Source organism: Fistularia commersonii, chromosome 1 (assembly GCF_037954325.1).
Source record: "Fistularia commersonii isolate RoL2024-O1a breed Wild chromosome 1, RoL_Fcom_v1.0, whole genome shotgun sequence".
Taxonomy (NCBI): Eukaryota; Metazoa; Chordata; class Actinopteri; order Syngnathiformes; family Fistulariidae; genus Fistularia; species Fistularia commersonii.
Window position 1 is genome coordinate 26,585,758 of NC_141284.1, and position 25,402 is coordinate 26,611,159.

The 25,402-nt window shown below is 38.1% G+C and overlaps 1 protein-coding gene across 1 annotated transcript in view; it reads right to left on the reverse strand.

The window, feature by feature from the left end:
* Positions 1-21,590, reverse strand: part of otofb (otoferlin b) — a 26,974-nt gene extending 5,384 nt beyond the window's left edge. Inside the window, exons 1-35 of the mRNA XM_086157169.1 lie at positions 21,540-21,590; positions 20,328-20,397; positions 19,986-20,112; positions 19,073-19,127; positions 18,808-18,939; positions 18,660-18,722; positions 18,469-18,553; positions 17,722-17,881; positions 16,897-17,083; positions 16,059-16,245; positions 14,680-14,903; positions 14,228-14,336; positions 13,889-14,066; positions 13,645-13,765; positions 12,641-12,741; positions 12,476-12,566; positions 12,275-12,391; positions 12,044-12,196; positions 10,400-10,589; positions 10,173-10,297; positions 9,804-9,938; positions 8,356-8,517; positions 8,147-8,266; positions 5,960-6,121; positions 4,541-4,703; positions 4,227-4,300; positions 3,838-3,864; positions 3,300-3,431; positions 3,154-3,226; positions 2,187-2,305; positions 1,251-1,388; positions 975-1,106; positions 755-882; positions 250-420; positions 1-93 (exon numbers count right to left, since the gene is read on the reverse strand). The exon at positions 1-93 is cut by the window's left edge and continues 68 nt beyond it. Coding sequence (XP_086013295.1) covers positions 1-93; positions 250-420; positions 755-882; positions 975-1,106; positions 1,251-1,388; positions 2,187-2,305; positions 3,154-3,226; positions 3,300-3,431; positions 3,838-3,864; positions 4,227-4,300; positions 4,541-4,703; positions 5,960-6,121; positions 8,147-8,266; positions 8,356-8,517; positions 9,804-9,938; positions 10,173-10,297; positions 10,400-10,589; positions 12,044-12,196; positions 12,275-12,391; positions 12,476-12,566; positions 12,641-12,741; positions 13,645-13,765; positions 13,889-14,066; positions 14,228-14,336; positions 14,680-14,903; positions 16,059-16,245; positions 16,897-17,083; positions 17,722-17,881; positions 18,469-18,553; positions 18,660-18,722; positions 18,808-18,939; positions 19,073-19,127; positions 19,986-20,112; positions 20,328-20,373 — 4,280 coding nt within the window. The 5' untranslated portion in view covers positions 20,374-20,397; positions 21,540-21,590. The remainder of the gene's footprint in view (positions 94-249; positions 421-754; positions 883-974; positions 1,107-1,250; positions 1,389-2,186; positions 2,306-3,153; positions 3,227-3,299; positions 3,432-3,837; positions 3,865-4,226; positions 4,301-4,540; positions 4,704-5,959; positions 6,122-8,146; positions 8,267-8,355; positions 8,518-9,803; positions 9,939-10,172; positions 10,298-10,399; positions 10,590-12,043; positions 12,197-12,274; positions 12,392-12,475; positions 12,567-12,640; positions 12,742-13,644; positions 13,766-13,888; positions 14,067-14,227; positions 14,337-14,679; positions 14,904-16,058; positions 16,246-16,896; positions 17,084-17,721; positions 17,882-18,468; positions 18,554-18,659; positions 18,723-18,807; positions 18,940-19,072; positions 19,128-19,985; positions 20,113-20,327; positions 20,398-21,539) is intronic.
* Between the last annotated feature and the right edge of the window lie 3,812 nt (positions 21,591-25,402).

Genomic DNA, 25,402 nt, shown 5'->3' on the forward strand with positions numbered 1-25,402 from the left:
CCATAGTAAGGCCCGTCCACCTTGCCGTCCTTGCACAGCTTCGCCAGGATCTGTGTGGGCTTCATTGGGTCCCTCCAAATGTTATAACCATAACTACCCAAAACAGAAAAAGCAAAAAGCCATCCACCGAGGCTATGATGGTGCTACATCTGGTAACATCATACCTCCCTTCTAATAACATCTGAAATCGCTCTCAGATAAAAAACAATACGCGCAATCGACCGCTTCTTTCGAGGGTCCGATTCTTACGTGGCGTAGCTGCCCGAAACGCCACACGTGGCCCTGTGTTTGCTGTAGAAGCGGTTCTCCAGGTCCACTTTGGTTTCCCCGATGAGATCGTCGGTTCCCACCAGATCCCAGTCGTAGATGGACACCGTCAGGGTGGAATCCATGGGGAACGTGGCTTCGATGTCGAAGGATCTGGGCGAAGGAAGGGTGAAGTTTGGTTATGTAGCACCAACCGATACATGTGATATAGACAAATTGTGCAGCGACATGTCTGTGGAGGTTCTCAGTCATCCGGGTCGTGGGGAATTCTTGGCGAAATCTTCTTTTTGTGGCAAATGGACTTGAATTTCCTCACTTGAAGACAGATTATTAGAACAGGAGAAGCTTCTCAGATGAGGAGCGAAACGTCTTCAAGTAAAGCAATTCAAGTCCAGTTGCTACAACAAGAAGATTTCGACAAGAATCAACGGAGACAAAGCTAATTTGAATACAAATGATTACAATAAAATAACATAAAGCGACTCACTTGCCAAATAAAGGGTTCAGCTGCTTTGAGATGTAGTTCTCTTTGTCTTTGATTTCTGTCTTTCCCAGTTTGATCGCAATGTAGGGATCGGCTTTTCCATTAATGTCGGCCGGATGCAGATCAGTGGCCTAAAGGACGGGTAACCCGTCATGAAAGTGACGGAAGAATAATGACATCCGCAATCGTGTAAATCCATCATTTGATTTTAAGCTGTTCCTACCCTGATGACATAGATCCTGACAAGGACATTGATCGGATCGTTGTGGGGAATGTTTTGAAACATCCCCATGTTGGAGTCGAAGCTGGCGTCTCTGGGCGTGTCGTCCGTCACTTTGTACATGCACAGCGAGCCCTGTCGCCAAAAGGCAGAGATGACAAAAGCTGAGGTAGAATTTTAAGCCTTTCTTACAGTTTATATCTCATTAAACCTTTAAGTCACATCGAACAAGACAATCAATGTTTTCTAGTTGAAAGTACCGACAATTTGCGCACTTACCTTGAATTTTCCAACGATCCTGTCTTCGTCCGCAACGTTTTGGTCGTCGTCGTCGCCGCCTTTCCCCCTGAACAGGTTGAAACTGTGCAGCCAGTCCTCGAAGCTGTCAAACTCACTCTCCAGCTCTTTGGGATACACCTGATTTCAAGACAAGAAAAGAACCCAGAAAGCTGTCGTCGAGAAAACTCTTTTTTTAATTCTTTGGAGTTACAAGTGTATTTGGAAAAAAAAACATGCTATTTCAGGCCCCAGAACAGAAAATAAACTGTCAAAGCAGCTGCTATAGACGAGACAAGACAACATAAAACAAGATGAGATTAGTTAAGATAAGACAAGATGAGGTTAGTTAAGACAAGACAAGACAAGACAAGACAAGTTAACTTAAGTTAAGTTAAGTTAAGATAAACTTTATTGTTCCCCTAAGGGGAATTTTTTTTGTCACAGCAGTGTAACAGATTATAAGTGCCAAATAAATATGAATATACCAACGTCTCGAACAATAGACGTGATGAAAATAATAAGAAGCTCTTTTCACAATATAGGCATTGAAACAAAAATAAAATACATTTTTGTTGATTTTCAGTGGTACTTAAGATAAGATAAGATAAGATAAGATAAGATAAGATAAGTTAAGTTAAGTTCAGTTAAGTTAAGGTAAGATACGATTAGATAAGATAAGATAAGATAATGAAGTATACATGCAAATGAAATGTATTATACTGTATTTTATTTTGGTACAGAAGCACATTAAGCGAGATGAACTATAGTTGTGCCCGTCTCTGAATGATCCTGTGTTTCAGATCTTACAGTACGAAATCTTTTTGTCTCGCCAACCGGATTGAACAAGACAAGAAGCTTCCGATAAGAATCCACCTTTACCGGGAGGACTGAGAACCTCCACAGAGTTGCAGTATGAAGAAGAACTAAATGCAGCACCTTTAGCTCCTCCAGCTTGGGCTTCTTCCTCTCAACCGGATCCATCGCCGACTTCTTCTTGTCCTTCTTTCCTTTTCCTCTCTTGGTTCCTTTCACGGGAGAGTCATCGGGTTTGATATCTGAGTTCAGGTTAGCGGCGAAGACGAGGAGAAGGGGGAGGGTCGGGGGTAAAGGAGCACAGACCACTCCAGACATGAATTCCACATGAAAGTTGCCAAAATTGACATTTGCGAACAGCAAGCGAGCCTCTGAGCTCGGTCAGGGAAAACATCCTGCTCCCTGAAAAGTTCCTAGAGAATCCTTATTTATATAAATGTGAATATATTAGCTAAATTTGTGTATATTTACAAGTATTTATATAAATTTCACTTTATTAGTAGGTGACTCCAGCTGCCTGCTCATCACAGCCTCATCTTCGTCGTATTAATAAACTTTGCAGTTGACAACTTTCATGGCTGGCATTTTATTTAAATGCATATGCGTGAGAAAAAGCAATCCGCCCACGTGGAAGTTTGGATTCATGTCAGCGTCTACATCTAGGCATTGTCCGGCTACGAGCGCGGCGAAACGTGCACTACTGCAATGAGGGATATAACAGTTAGTCAGCTTATAACACATGGAATGGTAGTAAATAAAAGAAGATGTGCTAAAAAAATGATCGGCATCATTTTGATTAAATACTGGACAAATACATATATAAAGATATCAACCCTCATATCATGTTAAGGGTCAATTTGACCCATTGGGTCAATGGGTGAAATGGGTCAAATTGACCCTTAACATAATGTGAGGGTTAAATCTGAACAGTGGCTGATATGGTTTGTTTTGCATCTTTGTGAAGTAGAAGTAATATACAAAATCAGAGAACGAAAGTCTTTCTGTTAGAATTTATATGTAACACTCCTTGTGCAGGGCAGAAGTGGAGGCTCATTGAATTTTAAAAGTAACATAAATCATCTGGTTTTACCTGCACCGTCTGCAATATCTGCGTCATCTCTGTCCTCAGAATCCGACAGGGCTGCTTCGTGAGACTTCAGCGCCTGTAGGTGATGGAAGACATCTCGTATATTATTTTACGACCTAATTTCATATCATTCTTAACAGTTCTCTCACCTCTGTCAACGTTTCAATGGACGCAAAATATTTGGACCACCAGTCCAACATGCTCTCATCCACTTCCTCTTCCTCGGTCTCGTCGCCCTTCTTTCTTTTCTTCTTTTTCCCCTTTCCATCCTTATCATCGTCCTGCACACAGACATATGCACATACTTTCCGTGCAACAATTTTAGGCGGAAAAGGCTCTTGAAAGTTTAGAAATAGTGACAATAAATAATTCTATGTGGGGGAAAAAAGAAGCGTTGATTGTTTTCTAAAGTTAGCCAAATGTAACTGCTACCATTTATCATTATATCTAAAATACTAAAGAAATGTACATTAATACAGTACAATGTAAAACAGATACAATGTAGGTTCGCTGCACTTGCATCACATATGATTATCACTAGTTGTAATTTCATTGTCAGTAAAAATAAAATATGCTTCGAAAAGTTTCAAAAACTTGTATTGTTAATTAATCATAGTGTTAATTATAATGTCAGTTAAATGTTGAATTCAATCGGACTTGTTCTTGAGCCGCACACGTTTTGCTCACCTCAATTTTGACCACAGCGTCGGAACACTGAATGGGCAGAAAACAAGAGAGCGTCATGTGAAGTTATACGACAAATGTAATTCTACGCTCCAATCGTGTGTCTGTTTAATCAACTGGTATCTTATTGCTCCAGTGTGGAAGCTAAGTACATGCATTTGTTAAAAAAAAAAAAAAAAAATTTGTTTAATTCATCTATTGCAGGTAAAACTTCTGCTGTCTATTTATTTCTGCTGTCGTGGATTTTTTTTTTTTTTTTATCTCCTGTCTTCTGCCTTTCTATTTATATTTATACTCATATTTATTTCCTTTTTTTTTGACATTATAACTATTACGCTGCTGTGACGAAGGAATTTCCCCTATGGGGATCAATAAAGTTTATCTTCACTCACAGAATCTAATTTGACCACTGTGTCCATCTTCTTAAAATTGGGCTCGGTCTCCATGTTGACAACAATAATTTCCTCTGAAAGATTAAAAGAAAAAACAAAAACAAGGATGAAATAGTTTTCCAAAATGTATCCTTAAATATTTGCAGGATTAGACTTTTCATCTAAACTCCAGCTTTGCATTGACGGTCGTGGGTTTAATTTAAGTTAATCGCTGTTAATCGAAGTTAATCGCAGTTAATCGCAGTTGCTAAGTAACAATAACGGTTCTATCATATAGTCGGACTTAGGGTTTGGTTATATCGGGGTAACTCTACCTGTCGTGGACCAGTTCTTGGCCTGCTTGTCCGTCGGCCGATAGATGAATTTCCTAAGGCTGGTGACGGCGTTGGACCCCACCAGAGTGTAGCGGCCGAAGGCCCTGCAGTCCACCACCCGGATATTCAGAGGCGGGTGAAGCAGCTCATTCTCAGGCAAATCCTGACACATGAAATCCAGAATTAGACGTAACAAAATGAAATGGCATTGATTGAGAACATACTCGATGCCGCCCTTCTGTAAAGTAACATGTAGTTTTTGCCACCGATTGTTCAGTGAACCGGCCGTGTTTAGATGACCAGATAGATCTTGGTTCATTTATTGAAGAACATAAAATACTTCCATGGGTATATTCTTGAGTAATTTTAAAACTTCTTCAGTAAGACAAGACAAGACAAGACAAGACAAGACAAGACAAGACAAGACAAGACAAGACAAGACAAGACAAGACAAGTTAAGATAAGACAAGGGGACACGAGACGAGATGAGACAAGATAAAATAAGACAAGATGAGATTAGTTAGAATTGATAAGATGAGACAAGATGAGATTAGTTAAGACAAGGCGAGATGAGACGAGACGAGACAAGACAAGAAAAGCCGAGATTAGTTAAGATAAGATAAGATAAGATAAGATAAGATAAGATAAGATAAGATAAGATAAGATAAGATAAGATAAGATAACACAACATAACATAACATAAGATCAAATAAGATAAGACGAGACGAGACGAGATGAGACAAGACAAGAAAAGCCGAGATTAGATAAGATAAGATAAGATAAGATAAGATGAGACAAGAGGAGATCATATGTGATGCGATGAGATAAGATAGGATAAGATAAAAGATAAGATAAGATAAGATAATATAAGATAAGATAAGATAAGATAAGATAAGATAAGATAAGATAAGATAAGATAACATAAGATAACATAACATAAGATAACATAACATAAAATAAGACAAGACGAGACGAGACGAGACGAGACGAGACGAGACGAGACGAGACGAGACGAGACGAGACGAGACGAGACGAGACGAGACGAGACGAGACGAGACGAGACAAGACAAGACAACACAAGACACGACAAGACAAGAAAAGCCGAGATTAGTTAAGATAAGATAAGACAAGACAAGACAAGACAAGACAAGACAAGACAAGACAAGACAAGACAAGACAAGACAAGACAAGATAATATAAGATAAGATTATACTTTATTGACGACCACTGGGGAAATGCTAGTGCCGCAGCAGGAAAAGGCAGGAGGACAGCCAACATCAAAAGACTCAAAGAGGACAGAGACAATAATTAAAAAAATAGATAAAGACATCAAATAGCACAGAGACAATGACAAATTAAAAATACAAAAATGGATAAAAACTGTACAGTGCGGTGGTAGAAAATAAGACATGAACATACAACTTCAAACCACTTGACCAGTGTGCTGAAGTTGGGGTTCTTCCTGTAGTTGGGAATTAGAGCCGACTGCACCCCCTTTCCGGCACATTCGATGTCCACGCGAGGCCGGTCCACCTGGGCCAGGTTCACCCGCTTCAAGTCCCTCAAGCCCCAGAAGAGAACCTGGAACATGGGTTGCACTGTGAGATTTTGATGCATCTTGTTCTTTATATCAACATAGTTTTTCCAAAAGTGAATCAGGAAAGTCAGAAGATTGTTTTATTCGTTTAACACTCTAATTCTGGGGTGTCAAACTCATTTTGGGCCACGAACGGCCTAATTTGATGTCAAGTGGGCCGAGCCAGTAAAATCATTACCTCGAACTATCACGAAGCCCAAATTTTCCCTGAGTTTTAGTTCAAAGGAGGTAAACAGGTAAATTATAACAATTTTATAAAAAATAAAAAATCTAAAAAATATGACGAATTAATTACACCCTATAAATATTGTTGAGTTAAAAGAGGTGGGAAAATTTGCCACTAAAATTTATTAGAAAATGGATTGGTAGCATGTATAAGAGAAGGTACAATATTTACAAGGCTATTCTGGTAATTAAATCATTTTCTTTGATTTTGTTTATTTATTTATTTTCTTCAAAAAATCATTTAGTTGTTAAAATTTTGAGGCAAAAAATACATTGCAAAGTTACTCTTTCATTTTTTCCTTGCCCGGTTTTTTTTTTTTTTTTTTTTTTTTTTTTGAAACCCACTGTATAAAACCCCCAGATGCATGTGAGAAAAAACACACAGGCAACGCTAACACAAAGATTTGATTTCAGGCAGGGGGCCACAAAATGTTGTTGCGAGGGGCCGCGAGTCTGAGAGCCCTGCTCTAATCGCTGCTAGTGGACGTTGCATGACTGTGTGCGGCTATATAAGAAAACAGGGTACATTAAAAATACGCAAAATTCACCTTGTTGACATCATCGTCCTCTGCTCCTTTCGGCTTTTCCCTTCAGGGGTCGCCACAGCGAATCAACCTTTTTCCATCAAACCCTATTCCCCGGATCCTCCTTTCTCACAACAACTCACTTCATATCCTCTCTTGCTACGTCTTGCGGCTCTTAAGCGCTGCCCTAGTGGCTCCCTGGAGCTTTTTCAAAAATGTTTGAAAATATTTTTTGTTTTAATATGGTTTCTGTAAATATTAAATTTCAACACTTCTGTCAACGAAGATTTGCGTCACACACGTTTCTATCCGTAGGGCGGGATGTCAGGCAGGTGGCTGTTGTAAACAAACCGGTGGCTGTGACGGGCTGTGGATCCCAAAGGGAAAAAGAGAAAACTATCCAAAGACAACAGAGGATTCGACGTTTCTCGGACCGAATCATTTGGATTCATTGCCGACTCGGAAGGATTGCCTGAATGTTTGCTCTGTAGCGGGAAGTTGTCAATTGCGTTACAAAAATAGATTATATAAGGCTAAAAATTTTTGTACTTAAGACCTTAAAACACTTTATAGCCTTGACTTTGACATTTTATAGTTTTATTTGTATTTCTTATTCTCACCCTTTTTTTTTTACTGTTTATACAATTTCCTACTATTATTTATTATTGTTATGTTTTACTTGAAACTCTGGCACAACAATTTCCTTCGGGATAAATAAAGTTGTTCTTATTCTTATTCTTATTCTTATTCATATTCTTATTCTTTTTAATTTTTTAATTTTTTAATTTTTTAATTTTTTAATTTTTTAATTTTTTAATTTGTTATTTCTTAATTTTTTAATTTTTAATTTTTTAATGTTTTAATTTTAATTTTTTTTTTTTTTTTCATTTTCATTCATTTTTCATTTCTTTTTATTTTTTGCGGCTCCAGACATATTTGTTTTTTTGTTTTTTTGGTCCAATATGGCTCTTTCTACATTTTGGGTTGCCGACCCCTGCTCTTGACCTCCAATTCCAGAAACCTTCTACCAGTATATTCACTCTCCCTCCTCTGTCCATGACCCCAACCATCTCTGACCTTCTCTCCAAAACATCTAACATCTGCCGTCCCTCTGATGGACTCATTCCTGATCCTATCCGTCCTGGTCACTACCAAAGAGAACCTCAGCATCTTCATCCCTGCGACCACCATGTCTTTTCGTCTATGTCGCCGTTCACCTTTTTGAAATCATAAATGATAAAATCAAAACGGAGTGTTCACCTCAATCCTGTACTTGCTGAGCACCGGTCTGATCCCCAGTGGAACGGGGAGGATCGGACCACGGTCCATATCTGTCGGACCATCTATGGGCGGCAGGTCTGCTTTCCCATTGGGTCCGATCTGAAAGACCAACCGGGGGACCGCTTTAAAACATTCACTTGGGAGGGGTCCGCCGCCAACCGAAGTACGTGTTTTTTACACAAAATGACCTGCAGGAGTTCGAAGGCTGCCAGCATTTCTCCTGCCGTGCAATTCCCGCGGTAGATCTGATAGTATTCAAGCTGAGGAGGAAAGCGCGGCGGGCCGTAGTGCTCGGCGGCCATCTTGACCACCGGCTTAGCAAAAGTTCTTCCCATGAAATCGGCTTTTCCCTGGGAAGCGTGAGACAAATCAAACATTTCAATGTTCTCACATTAAATCCTGATTGGGACATAACCTTCACTGCTTATTCCACAATGGCTAATTTGGAAAAAAAAAAAAAAAAAACGGCAAATAATCAAGGGTGCTTACGGTTGTATCATTAACAGTTGGATTTATCCCATTAACAGGAAGAAACATGGTCAATGTGCGCATGTTTCTCGCACTAATACAAAGCGATGAATAAAAACAAAAGGAAAAAAAAAACAAGCTAACTAATATAACCAGTGAACTGCAAAACAGTTGTCATGTGATGGTTGACTGACATTTCTGAACACTATGGAGTCTCTCTTGCAGTTAGTGGTTATGGAGAGTCTAAATTTGCAAGGAATGCAACAGGTATAACTCAATTTTCAGGACCCTTCTCTCTGTTTGGACCCTTGCAAATTAGCCTGGAGTCCGCTGACACAGAGCTTATTCCTCTTGCATGCCTTTCTGTACACTTTCCACCATTGAAATACACACTACAGTAAACATCAAGACGTCAGAGTGCACACTCTACTTATCCAGAGGAGGTCATCCAAAACAATCGTGTTTTTTTGTCAGAAACAAACGTGAAATTCTCAGTGAGTTAAACAAATTCTTTCCGGTATTTCATCTCCAGTTTTTGTCAACACAGAAAAATAAAATCTTTTGAAAAAAAAAAAAAAAACACCATTTGAATTTATCTCTTTTTGAATTTATCAGCCTTACGGATTGGAATACAATGGAAGTGAATGGGATCATTGGTTTTGCACAGGTCAAAGTGGCAAAATGCAATATAGTCTACGACAGTGATGTCATGGGTGAGATTCGAAGACCATCATGTAACAATGGGATTTATTTTTGGTCATTTGGCTGCAGATGTGTTAAAAAAAAAGGCCCTTTTAATGTTTTTGTGTTTTTGGTTCTTGAGCACTGCAATATATTTACCATCCACTTCAACTAAACTCAAGAGAAGGCGGCTTTTCGAACAATGATTTCAATGAATAACACAAAAACCATGGAATGGGGGGATCTTAAGTGATTTGACTTATTATTATCTCTAAGTAATAATATTAACATTAAGTTACTGGTTATTACTGGTAATAACTGGTTATCTCCACACTGACTGATCCGTTATTTTCATTTCAGCAGACCGATATTATCAATACGATCAGGATGATGGTGCATGGTGGACACCTTAAAGCAGTGTGACAGTGACATCACAAACCTGTAAAAAAAAAAAAAAAAAGGGAATAAAATAAAATAAAAATCTTACCACCGTGTCTTGATCATAGATCTCAATGACGATAATGGGGGGGTCGTGTCTGAGTTCACCGGCCTCTCCGAACAACTCCACATTCTCAAAAACCAGCAGCTGATCCCATGTTGGACACAAAGTCTCGGGCAGCACCTGATCAGGAAAAAAAGAGATACAAAAAAATAAAGAAAAATACAAAGATATACAAAGATATAAAGAAAAATTTACTGTATCGTGGCCCTGAGAGGAGCTGAGATTTAACTTTGTTTTTTTTCTGAGGCTCATTTGTTGTGGCGCACATTCGGGCCACGTTAGTTCTCTCGAACGACAGATTTCCGATTTATATTTTCAATCTATGTTGTCTTTTGAAAGTAAATCTGGTCTCACCTCGGTGACCTGACTCTGGGTGGAAAAGAAAATCCTTGCGAAGGGATCGGACAAGCCGGTGCTGTCGGCGGCGAACAGGCTGCGCGCCTGGTACATGTGCACCCTCAGCTGGAAGATCTGTTTCACTGTGACGAAGAGACGGGCGCAAATCATCAGTCCGGCCGTGACTTCATTTATGACATCGTCAATGACGGTGATTTAAATGATTGAATCGGGAAGACACGTACTCATATACGTGAGGCAAATAGGGGGCGAGGACGGCGTGCCGGGTCCTTTGGACAGCTTATTTTCCTCAAATCCATTCGGCAAACCACACAGGTAGTCTTTGCGCTGTCTGTTCAGGCCCAGCCACAGATAGATCTCTATCTTTGCTTGGACGGTCCAGCCAGCAGGCCCAAAACCCTTCTTACCTGGGATCTTGGGTACATCGCCATGGAAACAACTCAGTTATCTTATTATGCACAACAACACGCTTACAGAGGATGACAGGTTTTGGATCAAGTCATTTGATATATGTATAATTAATTGACTGGTAGCGGTTTAAGTAAAAATACAGGAATAATATGGGATTGGTGTGGTAGAAACTGATAAAGTGGTAATCTAATATCCAGGTTATTATCAGTTTTTATTGTCATTACTTGCATGAGAAAATCTATTTTGTTCACACGATATAGATATTATACATATATAGATATATATACTTCTTCTTCTTCTTCTTCTTCTTTCGGCTTTTCCCGTCAGGGGTCGCCATATATAGATATATATACACTCATTCGTATTCATATCACCCTCCATACGTGGATTATATGTATAACTACGCACTGTGTAACTTACTGTCTATTTATTTTTATTTTTATAAAAACCTGTACATGCTCTGAGCCGGGAGCTCTCATCGCAAAATTTGACTACGCCTGCACAATGACAAATAAAAATCTTAATATTTAGATGTGTATACTATATTACACTCATTCATATTCATATCACCCTTCATACCATGTGCGTTATGTATATAACAACGCACTGTATAAATAACTGTCTATTTATTTTTGTTTTTATAAAAACCTGTACATGCTCCGAGCCGGGAGCTCTCATCGCAAAATTTGACTGCGCCTGGACAATGACGATTAAAAATCTTAATTCTTGATTCTTCTATATTCATTACAAATACGTTTGCATCATTAGATACGATTATATGCACTTCTATCATATGATATGACAATTAAATTTTTGTGACTAATGTCAGTGGCAAGATGAAACACCTACTGAGCTGTTTTTTTGTTTGTTTTGCTTTTTTTTCATAGATAAGCAATAAAACAAAAGATACTCACCAAGCAATATGACTGTATTAGGTAACGATGTGTTACCGATACAACAAAACATTCATGTAGATGTTACCTCACCTATATTCAAGGTAGCTGCATTATTTTGCATGAAAAATTAATGAAATTAAAGTGAGTAATAATTCAATTAAAATCCATTTCTTGACCATCACCTACTGTTCAATACCATCTTCGACATTTTATCTCCAAACACTAATTTATTCCGAAAATGTTAGTCATTCATTATGTTGGTAGTCATTTATATAATCTATTTTATCTTTAATACATATCATCTGCTGATGCTGAACGATGATATACAGCTTGATAAAACCCCCTCTCCCAATAAATGATCAGAAAATCAAAGTTAAAATAAATATCCATACAATTATTGCTGTTAAGTTTTACTACCAACATGGTATATTTTGGTCCTAATATGGGTATTCAAAAATGATGACCTCTTTTTTTTTTTATCTTACTCTTAGACCCAGTATTAGCGTGTTATAACGATGTGTGATGTCACTGATGAGGTTGGCGAATTTAATTTAAACGCACCCTCAGGAAGATGGTCTTGACTTTTCCACAGTCCTTTCCCTTCTCTTCGTCCGTGCTGGAATAGAGGATGTCTTTGGAGGGAACTCTTGCGTAAGCGATTCGCTTCCCGTTACTGATCATCCAGATGAAAACGTCGGGGACGCTGTGTTGAGGCTGCAGATAAACACGAATCCTTACAACATCACGCCGCAAAATTTGATATCCGTCCGCATCCAGTGTCGTGACTCTCACTTCATCGGCCAGGAAACGCAGCTTTTGGAGGAAGTTTTGCACCAACTTGATTTTATCCTTGACCGTGCTCTTCTTCACCTGCGACCTCATGGCTTTAGCTTGCTGGCCAACATTCTCCTACGATCAGAGGGATCCCGGCAGTGATAACATTAACGATTAATAACCCGAATAAACTCGCGGTGCGTTAAACAATGAACCTACCACTTCCGACATACACAGCTTCAGTCTCTCCCTGTCAAGTTTGGTTTTGCCCGATTGATTCTGGTCCTTATTTGCCAGTGAGAGAAAGGTACTGAAAAAGGAGGAGCAGTTGAAGTTGAGGACAAACGCGGGGAGTTTGAAGCAGGTAAGTTTGAAAAGACAGACCCGCATCCTTGGTTGAGCTCCTCCAGGACGCCCCTCAGCCTGCGCTCAGGGTACGGCTTCTCCGTCTTGATGATCTCCTGCACGTCATTCAGTCCATCTTCCTGCAGATGTTTTCTTGTCAATGAGCTATATTTCTTTCACCCTTTTCCAGCATTATCACTTTACGCAACGTGGACGTCTTCGTGTTTAGTTATCACGTGCATAATTTTAAGGTTGTGACTATTATTATTATTATGACAAAGCACAAAAGATCGGAGAATAACAGCTACTATTACTTACATGATCATTTGTTGCTTCTTTTTTCATTTAATCCTACTGTGGTGCTGAGAATATTTCATCCTGTATTGTTACCATTTGTTGTTTTAATTATGAACAAAAGAAGCTACATCTCAACACTTCGCTTTTGGACTATTTTCATTTTCAAACATTAAAAGTTCTTTAAAAAAAAATTAAAAACAATTATAGTGTAAACTAAAATAAATAAATGAATAGATAAGAGCAATGATAATAATAATAATAGTAATACTACTACTACTACTACCACTACTACCACTAATAATAATAATAACAATAACAACAACAACAGCATCAACAACAACAACAACAACAACAACAATGATAATAATAATAATAATAATTTTTGAAATAAAAAATATTAATGTCTGAATAGATGTCAGGATCCTGGGAGTAAACTTAAAGAGGAAAAAGGAAAAAAGAAACAATGACCTTATCAGACAAAATAAATATTCTATAAGTACTGCCCAACCCTTTAGGAACATTTATAAAATAATAATAATAATAATAAAATAAGTAAAAAGGTCATAGGAGCTCTGATATAATAATAATAATAATAATAATAATAATAATAATAATAATAATAATAATAATAATAATATAAATAAATATAAATAAATATAAATAAATAAATAAATAAATAAATAAATAAATAAATAAATAAATAAATAGACTAAACTTCACGTTAATCATCAAATATTGTGACTTACCAGTTTATCTGCAATGTTGTCAATAATATTAGCATTGTACAGCCTCCGTCTCTGGTCCTGCCACCAACTCTTGATGTAGATACATGGCTTCCGCTCAAAATACGGCAGGTGGAAGTAGTTCCTGAAAGTACAAATAAAGAGTATTTTTTGATGAAACAAAACTGGTATTTTATATATATTCTATGCTTTGTCATTCACATGATTCCATCATGACAGCGTTATTCATAAAGACAGTAGCCCGAACCTGTCAGTGATGACGGGTTTCATGGGTGTAGTCATGGCAACGGATGTCAAGTCAGCATCATCTTCCATCTCCTCCTCACTTGAATTGTTGATGAGTTCGGTTTCCTCTTCGTCATTGTCTCCCTTCTTCCCCGTTGTGTTTGGTTTGATGACCCCGTCGTTCTCGTTTCCATAGTAACCTAGCAAAGAGAAACGCTGTTCATGACGCCAAACAGTCCTGTGTCAACAAAGCTGTTTTAGCATTCGGGATTATTCCCAAACTTGGCACTATTTCCCAACCGTGCAAACATGCATATCAGTTGACAGAAGCTGATAACGATACTTAATTGTGGGGAAATACCTATGGTAACCTCAAAATTGATGGGTTTGTCTCCAGTCTTTCTGTCAATCATGGTGGCCTCCAGGAAAGACCCAAAGAGGAAAAATTCCTCAACCTTCCCAGTGGCTGTCTGTAAAACAAACAATTAAGGTTGAACATCTAGAAGCGACAAGCTGTGGCTCCTTTCCACGCTGGGAGAGTGAAAACACCAAAAGAGGAGTCATACTGTGTCATATATATAAAGTCGACTTATTAAGAATCCCAGAGGACATTTAGTTACAACCCCTCTATACTTGGTTGAATTTTGCGGTTTGAGACGCTATAAAAAGAAGCAGCAACAATTCAAAAATTCTGTTAATAATTCAGCAGGTCAGCAAAATAACAGGATGAATAATTCACAGAAAAAATGAACCATCAGGAGTAACAATAGACTTCCTTTGCTTGCATGGTCGCCCATCCAGTCAGGGACCCACCTCCAAGATGTTGGGCACTCCCTCCAGCTGCACCTCCGTAGAGCTGGGGGTGTCGGGTGAGGAAGGGTCCAGGATCTCCACGCCCAGGCTGATCAGCAGACGGGCCCTGAACGACACCCCCTCACCAAGACCCTCGTTCAGCTCCTGGTACTCATCCATCAGTGTGTAGGTACGAGTGGAGCCGTACATGTTAATCCAGGCCGGGCCCAGCGTGGGCAGAAAGCCTGAGAAGTAAAGGAGAAAACGTTTGCAACCAATCGGTGACGTGCAGTCAGGGGAGGCAGGAGAGGCTGTGCCTCACTTGCCAATCTTGGAAAGAAAAAATGTCAAATGAAAAGATGAATTAAATGGTTCTATTTATCAGTGATTTGCGCTAAAAATGTATTTTTCAGTTACCTTCACCGGTTTCAGATTTTTTTAAATTCAAAATGGCTGGATTTTCACATCTACTGACACTAGAAGAGATGTGCGGTGAGGCTTTTAAACTGTTGAGCCTCAATGTAGATTGAGCAATGGTGGCTAACAGCCGGCATGCTCTGCACTAAGATTGTATGTTACTATCAAAATGTTTAAACATTTTTGTCAAATTAACTTCATTTCCAGTGTATTTTTGTCAACAACCGTATATGTGGTACTAGTTTTTGGTGCTGAGCGATCATAAGGCACATCAGTCAGTGCCTCACCAGCCATGAACCTCACCGCACGTCACTGCAACCAATAGTTCTGGGAGAGAAGAACAATGCAACCATACACAGCATAAATAACCCAAAGAACATGAAATGAAAAAACTGGAGATTATGTATAAAGACCACCTTCAAGGATCTGGCACACAAATCAAATATCAATCAATCAAATCAGAAAAACATCAAACATCAATATTTATGGACAATATGTAAACAGAATGTCTATATCACAGCTAGGCACATTGAAAGGAAGTTATTTGTTTTTAATTTCAAATGTGGTCAAAACAGAATTGCTCCTCTATTTGTGACCCTTAAAAAAAACAAATACTACAGTAGAACGCTAGCAAGTGGCTAACGCCAACTAAAGCTCCATTAGCATGCTAGCACATGGCTAAAGGTTACAAGTGCTAACATTGCTTATGTTTAAATTTAAAAGGGTTATACAGAATTTATATTTTTACAAGAGTGATTTAGATACATCCTCAGATATGTGTATTTTTTATCTTTTCTTTTGTCTGTTTCTTTTTCATGCTTAACAGCTAGCAGACCCTGGTGTGCAACCTCCTCATTAAACCCTGAGAGTGTTTTAATGCTGTTGTTGTCATGGCAACGCATTTTCTCATTAAGGGGAAACATTATGTTTAGGTTTTCAGAGCGCAGACACCATTAAATTTTAACCCGAAAGCAACGAGTCACCTTTGTCTCCGTCATTAGAAATCTTTCGTAGATCTAGGAAGTGCGTTCCTATGGCAACGTCGTTCACCTTGTCTGAGTCACGGATCTGAACCTTCATGCGTTTGCAGAGCGGCGGGAACATCTCGGTGAAAATGATCTGCTCGTTCCAGATCGGCTCATAGCAGCTCTTCTGGACTGACGTTTTGCCCTGTGAGGAAATTAATTATGGAGTTAAAACAGGAGTCAGCATGGAAGACAAGTTCTATTTTGAGACTAAATCAAAATTATGTTATAAAAGCATGAACATCAAAATGTAAGTTGAGTAATTGGAAATAGATTTTAGCGTCATGTAAAATGCCATGTTGTAATCACTCAATTTTGTTGTTGGCTTCCTGCACAGGTTACTGATTTCATGCTGGCTATTAATCGTAATCATTTTGTTACTCCACTGATTTAATGGTCTAAAATTCTTGCATTTGAATTCTTTATTTCATGTTATTTATTTATGAATCACAGTTTTTTTTTTCAGATTTTCAGGGTGATTTTGGCTGATCTTGGAGTTATATTCTTAGCAGAAAAATTCCAAGTACAAAAGCCCAAAGAACTGTGATCTCATAACTTATCCACCTCTACTTGCACTAGCTGTAAAAAAAAAAAGGAAATTGCTTTTATTCTTAATACTGCATTTATCTGTAAATTTTTCACATATGCGCTTCTGCTTTTTGCACATCTGATTAGACACTAAATGCATTTCGTTACTCTGTATCCTTACATGTGCAATGACAATAAAGTTGAATCAAATCCAATCTAAATCAGAACCTGTTTGCTGATCCAATAAACAAAATAAAGACAAATTTACCTTCTGCCCAGCAAACTGAACTTGAACGTAAGGATCAACCAGGTCTTTATTTTCCCCTATAAAGGCCTTTTTGACGTTGGCCATGATGCTGGTGTTCATCCTCGGGAGACCCTCAGCTCTGTAGATCTTCAGGTAGTACCGAGCCCACTGGCGCTCCGCAGGGACCCCGTCTGGGATCAAGAGGTTGCTGATAGATGGAGAGATTAAATAAATATATACTGCTAAAAAAACAAAAAACACTTTACTCATTGTAACTCCAAGTCGACCACACTTGTGTGAAATCAAAGTGTCCCCTTTGGAAACAACACAGATTCATTTTGACTTGTTTTAAGGACATTACATCACCGTTGGATCAACCTGTCGTGTGTTTTTCCACTTTAATTTTGAGTGTGACTCCAAATCCAGACCTCCACGGGTTCATACATTTGATTTTCATGGATCATTTTCGTGCGATTTTGTTGGCAGCACATTCAACAATGTAAAGAACAAACTATTTCCTAAGAATATTTCATTCACTCAGATCTAGGATGTGTTGTTTTAGTGTTCCCTTTATTTCTTGAGCAGTATATTTATATATGTATAAAATAAGACGGTATAGTCAAGATTAATTTCCCTTGGTTAAAATAAAGCAGTGGCTTCACTGCAAGAAGGTCCTTGATTTGATTCTGTGTGCAGTTGTTCAGTCCAAAAACATGCAGGAGGTGTATTGAGACCCTAAATCAGGGGTGTCCAGACTGTGTTATTTTAGTGTTCCCTTTCTTTTTTTTTGAGCGGTGTATATATGACTGGATGGAAAAGTGATGTTTTCTGCTGCAAGCTGTTTACCCCTCTATGTCATCTTCATCAGATTCATTGGCCTTGTGGGGAGTTTTTATGGTGTCCCCTTTGGCCACGACGGCGATGTCGCATTTGACGTATCCTTTGCATCCGGCAGTGATGTCGTCAGGGTCAGACAACAAGGCCCATTTGTGGTAAAACTGATGCTCTTCAAGAGAAAACAGACGGTTATATCATAAAACCCGGAAATACACGTTCCTGTAAAGCGGTCGTCCCCAAACTACTGCCCGGGGGTCGGATACGGCCCGCCTCCACATTTTTCCTGAACAATACCAGATAACCAAATACCAAATAATAATATAATCATAATAAAATCTATTGGGATAAAATCCGTTCTACAACAATACTGGTAGTGAAATGTGTTGGGTTTCATAGCCTGCTTTCTTTCTGGTTTTCACAGTGAATTTGATATGAGAGATCTGCAAACAGTTGCGTCTACAAGAAAGTTAATGTTCCTTGGTCTTTTTTTCTGTGAAAAGCATGTCAAGGGCTATTTGGTGATTATTTATTTCATAAATTGTGTTATTTATTTCACTAATAATGTTATGATTTATTTTCTGATTTTTTTCCTGGGGTTAATTTTTGGTTATGTGTGGCTTTCTGGAAAACAATAAATGTTTACGTTTAGACACCTCTGCGATCGTCACACTTTTTGTTACAAACTGGCCCGGCTCCCCGTCAGAGAAGGGAAAAATTTGGGGACCCCTGCTGTAAATTCTTTTGTTTTTGATTTACCGGACTGGGAGTAGATTGTGCCCACGTCCATTTTAAACGTTCCCACCAGGGTCCCACTACGCAGAAGATTTTTGGAGTGGACTACCTGAGAATGGATAAAGAAGACAGATATTACTGTCTTGGAATAAAACCAGACAAAAAAAAAAAACTTAAGAGCTGATATGATTCATTTTCATATGTTAAAAACTTACAGACAATTTCAGAATTTTGTCAAACATGACCTCTGGAGGGACGTGGAAGTCGAACACAAAGTACTGCAAAAAGAACATCGGAAGTTGTGATCCCGGTCAAGATTGTTTTTTATTTACCCATTTAGTAAATAGTGATAAGCAATATTACTTCGTTGTAATACGGGCAGTTGGTGGATTCTTTCATTGACGTGTACTTCTTATCCTCTCCGATCTCCACGCAGACCATGGGATCCATGTTCAAACCCACCAGTTGTCTGGCCTCGATCACCGTCACGCTAACCTGCAATAACACACTCGTGTCACGGACGGGACAGATTCTAGAGCTATTGTGACGGGCCGGTCAAGAATTATACAGAATAATGTAGAGCGCTGAATTCAAAGGCCTCTGTGAAAACACTTAATCTTTCTCATACTTGATAATCCACCGGTCGTCCCGAACTGGGCTCCATCTTGATATCCGGCTTCGATCTGCGTGGAAATGAGGTCAGAGGTCAGAGGTCAGAGGTCACAACAGTTTCCCGTTTAAGAATGGTTGAGGGCTGGGAAATGTGGTGATGTATGTTTGAAAACGATCAAACTGATATTAAAATAGGATTTGTCACTTCTTGAAAAATGATTATTACTGTCTACATCCTCAGCGGGATGGATTTGTTTTTTCAACAACTTTAGTTCCGTACGATTCCAGCTCAGTTTAACCAAAAATGTTTACGTTGTTTAGTTTTGGTTGTCCACTTTCACCCTTGCTGTCTTCCTTGATGTTGTTGCTGTTGTTGTTTTCTCTGCTGTCTTTTTATTTCTGGATTTCATTTGTTTTTCTAATTCTCTCCTAATTGAATATATTTCTATTCATATTTATTTGACACTTATAATCTGTTACACTGCAGTGACAAAAGAATTTCCCCTAAGAGGAACAATATATCTTATCTTATCTTAACTTAACTTAACTTAACTTAACTTAACTTAACTTAACTTATCTTATCTTATCTTATCTTATCTTATCTTAAGTACCACTGAAAATCAACAAAAGATTATTTCATTTTTGTTTCAATGCCCATGTTGTGAAAAGGGCTTCTTATTATTTTCATCACATCTACCTCTTGGTCGAGGCGTTGGTATATTCATATTTATTTGACACTTATAATCTGTTACACTGCTGTGACAAAAGAATTTCCCCTAAGGGGAACAATAAAGTTTAACTTAACTTAACTTATCTTATCTTATCTTATCTTATCTTAAATACCACTGAAAATCAACAAAAATGTATTTTATTTTTGTTTCAATGCCCATATTGTAAAAAGGGCGTCTGATTATTTTAATCACGTCTACCTCTTGTTCGAGACGTTATCGGTGACGGCGGTGACCGAGGCCAGCGAGATGGTGTCGGGGTCCGGACGTCCCCCCATCAGCAGGTTGTGATGATCCAGGTTCTCCGTCTCCAGAACAGCCGGCTCATCTGAGATTCGCAAAAGAAAAGACCTGTTCCAAACGCCGAAAGTTCTAAATTTAAGAACCGCGGCTTCTCGATTAAAACACCCAACGCCCGTTTGCACGGCGGCGAATCAGAACCGCAGGTGAAACTACATCTGAGATCGTTTTCCAAAATGGCCGTCTTGAAAAGACCTCGGCTATTCGGCCTCATTTTCTGTCATCCATCTTTGTAAGTGATACCTCCGCTCTTGTCCTCCTTGTGTCCGCGATGCTTACTGCGTTTCATGCCTCAGACGCGTCTCTGTGTGCTCTGGAAAGAAAACAAACAAACAGAAAAAACTAAATATTAAAATGCAAATGGAAAAAAAAAAAAAAAAATCATCCAAACGACAATGGACGAGATAAAGCGAAGACACGAGACGGGAAGATGGGATGAGATTTGATAACGTGATACATGGAGGACAAGATAAAAAGCAAGTTCAGTTTACAAAACAAGTTCGATAAAATAAGATGAGATAAGAAAGGTGATTAAGGATAGGGGGGCCTTGGTTAAGTTGGTAAAACGGCCATCCTTCCAATCGGAAGTGAGGCATTTTTGACAAAGTTTAACAAAAACGCTGAACCCCAAGTTGCTCTTGATGCTGTGAAAGCGAACGTGTGGTTCCTATTTCCCAGAATATGAAACGATTTAAATAAAACATAAGATCAGATCATGATATGCATCAGCTAAGATGACATTTGACACTGTGAGAATATAATCAAATACTTGTAAATGAGATTAATGAGCAATTATTCAGACAACGATATTAAATATTCATAGCTGTGTTAGCATGTCAAAATCAATTTGTAATTCAATTAATTAATAGGTTTATCGATGGGTTTGAACCTGATGCCTTAACGCCGCCGCCTTCAGATGTGCGTCTCCGCCACACCTTCAAAAGGCCTTTCAATAATTCACATCGGCCGATGCTTGTACAGCGATTATGGCGGATACATTTCACGTGCATCCTGGAAAAATTTGACCTTAAAACGTTTAATCTGAAACAATTGCCTCTAAAAAGTAATTTTGTCCCGGGAGCTTTTAATTTTTAAAGTGCAGTTTTTTTCTAATTTGAATATACAAACATTGCAAACTACTTTTTTGAGTGTGATTTAAAATCAACAATCAACACATTTACTTAGGTGACATTTGAATTTTTTTTTTTACTTTTATCACAAACTTAAAATGAAAAACACTTCCAACTTAAACAAAACAAAAACAACCTAGAATATTCAGAACATATATATATATATATATATATATATTATATATACCTGTGTGTTTGTGTGTTTAGTTGTGAAGTTCGAAAGTACAGTATATTAAATATCACAGTTCACATTTTTAAATAGGGCATCCTAAATGGTGTTTAAATTGATGTTATTTAAAATGCATAGGAGTCGGGTGATACGTACCATACAAGAAGGTGCTGCGGTTTTTTTTTTTCCTCTTCCCACCAGGAGATCCAGGAGGTTTCCTGTAAGGAAAAGTTTCCTCTCGCCCCTTTTTTTTTTCCTCTCCCTCTGGAATGACTCAACACCAAAAAGATATTTTAGACATTTGCACACCTGTAAGAATGAAGATGCTCAGAAGCGCAGCGGGTTTGTGAGTCCGAAGTGAGACGGGAGCGACGCGATACACCAATGAATAGTGCATGAGTGTCGAACCCGAGACTGGTAACTATAACTAGAGGCTGCTGAGAGACGTCACCGCGAACAGAGTTTGGCAGCACACAAGGGCCGTAACACCGTAATAGACCTCATCTATTAAAGATGCTGAAGATATATGGCTGCATTATGGAGATTTTTTTTTATGTACATTGTAAAAATACATATTTTAATTTCTGACTAAGAAGGGTTGCGTTATAAAGTTATGAAAAATCAATTTTGTGTGTTTTGGAGCTGTTAGTGTTCGTGTTATTCTCACGAGTGACTCATGAGCTGTGGTGGGCCGTCAGGGCCTGCAAGGCCTTCTCTGCTGGCCCAAAAAAAATCTGAATCACAGACTGATTTTGATTATATTTTGCCCATGACTACTTATTAAATAATTCCAAATGGTCTATCTGCTTCTTTTCATAGTATTTTCCCAGGCTGTGCTGCTTCCAGACATGTATTTTCATATTAAAGAATTTAACCAATCACATTTCAGCCATTATTTGTTGCCAGGCAGGGTCAAAGTTACAGAAATCTGCCTTGAGGCCTGCAGAATCAGATTCACAGGTGCCCTAGCGAAAAATAAGCGATGATAAAACTGTCGTTTCAACCAATCAGATTTTGAGTTGTGACACCAAGACCTTCTAGAAGGCTATGGTAACGTCAGCATGTCACACGCTCTTTGATTGGATAGTCAGAGAGTGTACAAACCAGAGCTAGCAGGCTGCATCTGTAGCAAGCTGCACAAACACAAATATAGTTGTGTTGAAAAATTAGTTAATTTGTCAAAAAAATAGCTAATTTATCCGCCCATGATGGCTGAAGGACGAGAAGAAATTGATGTGGTAGCAGATTTATCGTCAAAAGCCATTTTAAAGACGGACTTTTCAAGAGAAGCGGGACATTGTTGTGAAAGGTCGGGCAATTCCGAAGTCAGCAGGCCTGCTACAGTGCCAAAAAGGATTTGTCCATCACTTTCAGTCCTCTAACTCCATAATAAGATGTTTTTTATAGTCACAAAACAATTATTGAGGGATGGATTGATAAATGGAGCACTCATGAGTAACATCAGGAAAATTTATAGATCGCTTGTGGTTTCAGCCTGTTCTGTGATAAATGTGTTATTAGCTCTTTTTTTGCCCATATTAATATGTACATAATAACAAACTTAATTTATTATATGCATTTTCAAAATAAAGAACTGCCTAAAATGGGGCGTCAAACTAATTTTGTTCCGGGGGCCCCATATGGACTAATTTGTAAAATCATTACCTAGAAGTAACATGAGGTCCAAATTTTTTCTTTGTTTTAGTGTAAAGGAGGTAAACAGGTCAATTACAAAAATCTATATATGTAATTGACTGTTCCTCCAATAAAAACATGACCAATTAATATTAAAAAATGAATATTCAAAAAAGAACTGATGAATTTACACCCTGAAAAGTTAAAAGAGAAAATACTGGTGTCACGGTGGGAAAATTTGCCGCAAGAATTCATTAGAAAATTGATCGTAAGAGGAGGTATGTTTACAAGGATATTCTGGTAATTAAATCAATCTTTTTAATTTTGCCCGTTTTTTTATGCTATAGTTTTTGTGGTTTTTAAAGAAATAAGAAAATATTTTTTTAACAATATCACTGGATGTTTTTTCATCAAAAAAATAATTTAGTTTTCAAATTTTGAAGCAAAGAATACTTTGCAAAGTTACTTTTTAATTTTTTCCTTGCTTGTTTGTTTTTTTAACCCACTGTATAAAGAAAAAATGCATGGCCGCACTAACTAAAGATTTGATTTCAGGCAGGGGGCCACAAAATATTGCTCCGAGGGCCGCAATCCGCCCCTGGCCTAAAATATATGAAATTATATTACAGATAAAAATATAATATGAGCTCATGAGCCAAATTTTTGAGTATAAATAAAAATTTATCAGCTCTTTGTATCCTCCCGGCAGCCCCCGCAGGCTGGCGGTGTTCAGGGCCCTCGGGATGTTCGGCTCCGGCCCTGCTTGGGGGGCCTCGTCTTAAAATATGCTCCGTTTTAATCTTTAATGACGTCCCGCCACCTGGCTGACATATTCCAGACAAAGGCTGTTCATTGTAATGGAGGTTTCGTCGGCAAAACCTCGTGTCTCAAACCCACAAAGGTCAAGATTTACGAAAAATGACACGATGTTGCTAAGATACTGCTTTAACCCTACAAACAACAAACGTGGGAGAAAGTGCGCAGTGTTTCCCCACAAACTACAAAAGGCTGCATTTACTGCTCCGATGCCGTTACATTGATTTGCACGCTTCACGCAATGCGCGCTTTTATCAATTTCTATTCAATTCGATGGCGGGGCACAACTCAATGTCTCATTTATTACACATCCAAGCCGTCCGTAAGTCATACGACGACGTCTAAAGTTGCCGGTATCCGGTGAGACAAGACGCTGAATTATTCAGTCCCTCCAGTCAGTGTTACCAGCAACATCCTCATGATATGCAGGTACCACCGGTTGCACCAGTTGAAACCGTAATAATAGACAAATGTATTATTTTCACTGTAACACGCTGGGAACACTTCATTATATCATATTTTACTTCCTCCAGGAAACCTCTGCACCCGTTCTGCAGGTGTCTTTACCTGTTGCATCCTTTCCCTGTTAGGCTGCAGGAGGTCGATCCTCCCGCTGACACTAACCTGCCTTCCTGTTGACGGATTCTGCTTTTAATTACATGATTCAGTACCGACCAGGAAGGGTTGAGGAGACGTCCTACTTCCTCCAGAACGGCTGGTGACCGTTTCAGCGGCAGTGCACGGTTACCGGTTGCCGAGGTTTCCTCTAATATATTCACCTCGTTCCCTGATGGCTGCTGTCATCGAATGCAACTTTAAACACAGAGAGCAGCTTCCAAAATGATTGGCCGCGCTAAAATTAGGATAAAATAAAGTAAAAATCTCCTCAACAGAACTTTTAAAATCACACAAACTATATGTAAAGCATGTATTACTATTTATCCCAAATGTTAATATCAATAATGATTGCAATACAAATACAAATGCTAATACTAATACTAATACTACCACTGTTACTATTATTATTGATACTACTACTACTACTGGCTACCACTACAAATTACAGTCACAACAGCAATGATAATAATATTATTATTACTCGTACTATTATTATTATTAATATTATTATTATAAAAAATAAAAATATAATATAGTATATTGAAAATATAATATAATAAAAATATAGTTATATTAATAATAATATATCATATGATGATAATATAAATCAATAGAAATAATAATAAAAATATCCTTATAATAATATTCACAAAATTATTGTTATTGTTGTTATCATTGTTATTAATGATAGTAATAACAATATTAATAATAATTAATTAATTATAACAATTATTATAAATAATAATAACCTTCATCATCATCGTGAAACAGATTATTCTCATTTTTTTAGTTTTTAGTGTGGTAATTTCATGGATTATTATTGTGGAGCGAGAGACATTATGTTCTCATTTCTTGTGAATTTTTGATGCTTTACATTATATTATTATTTATTATGATCTCATTTAAGAAAGATGGGGGTACCTTTAAAAAGTCATAACATGAATAAAAGT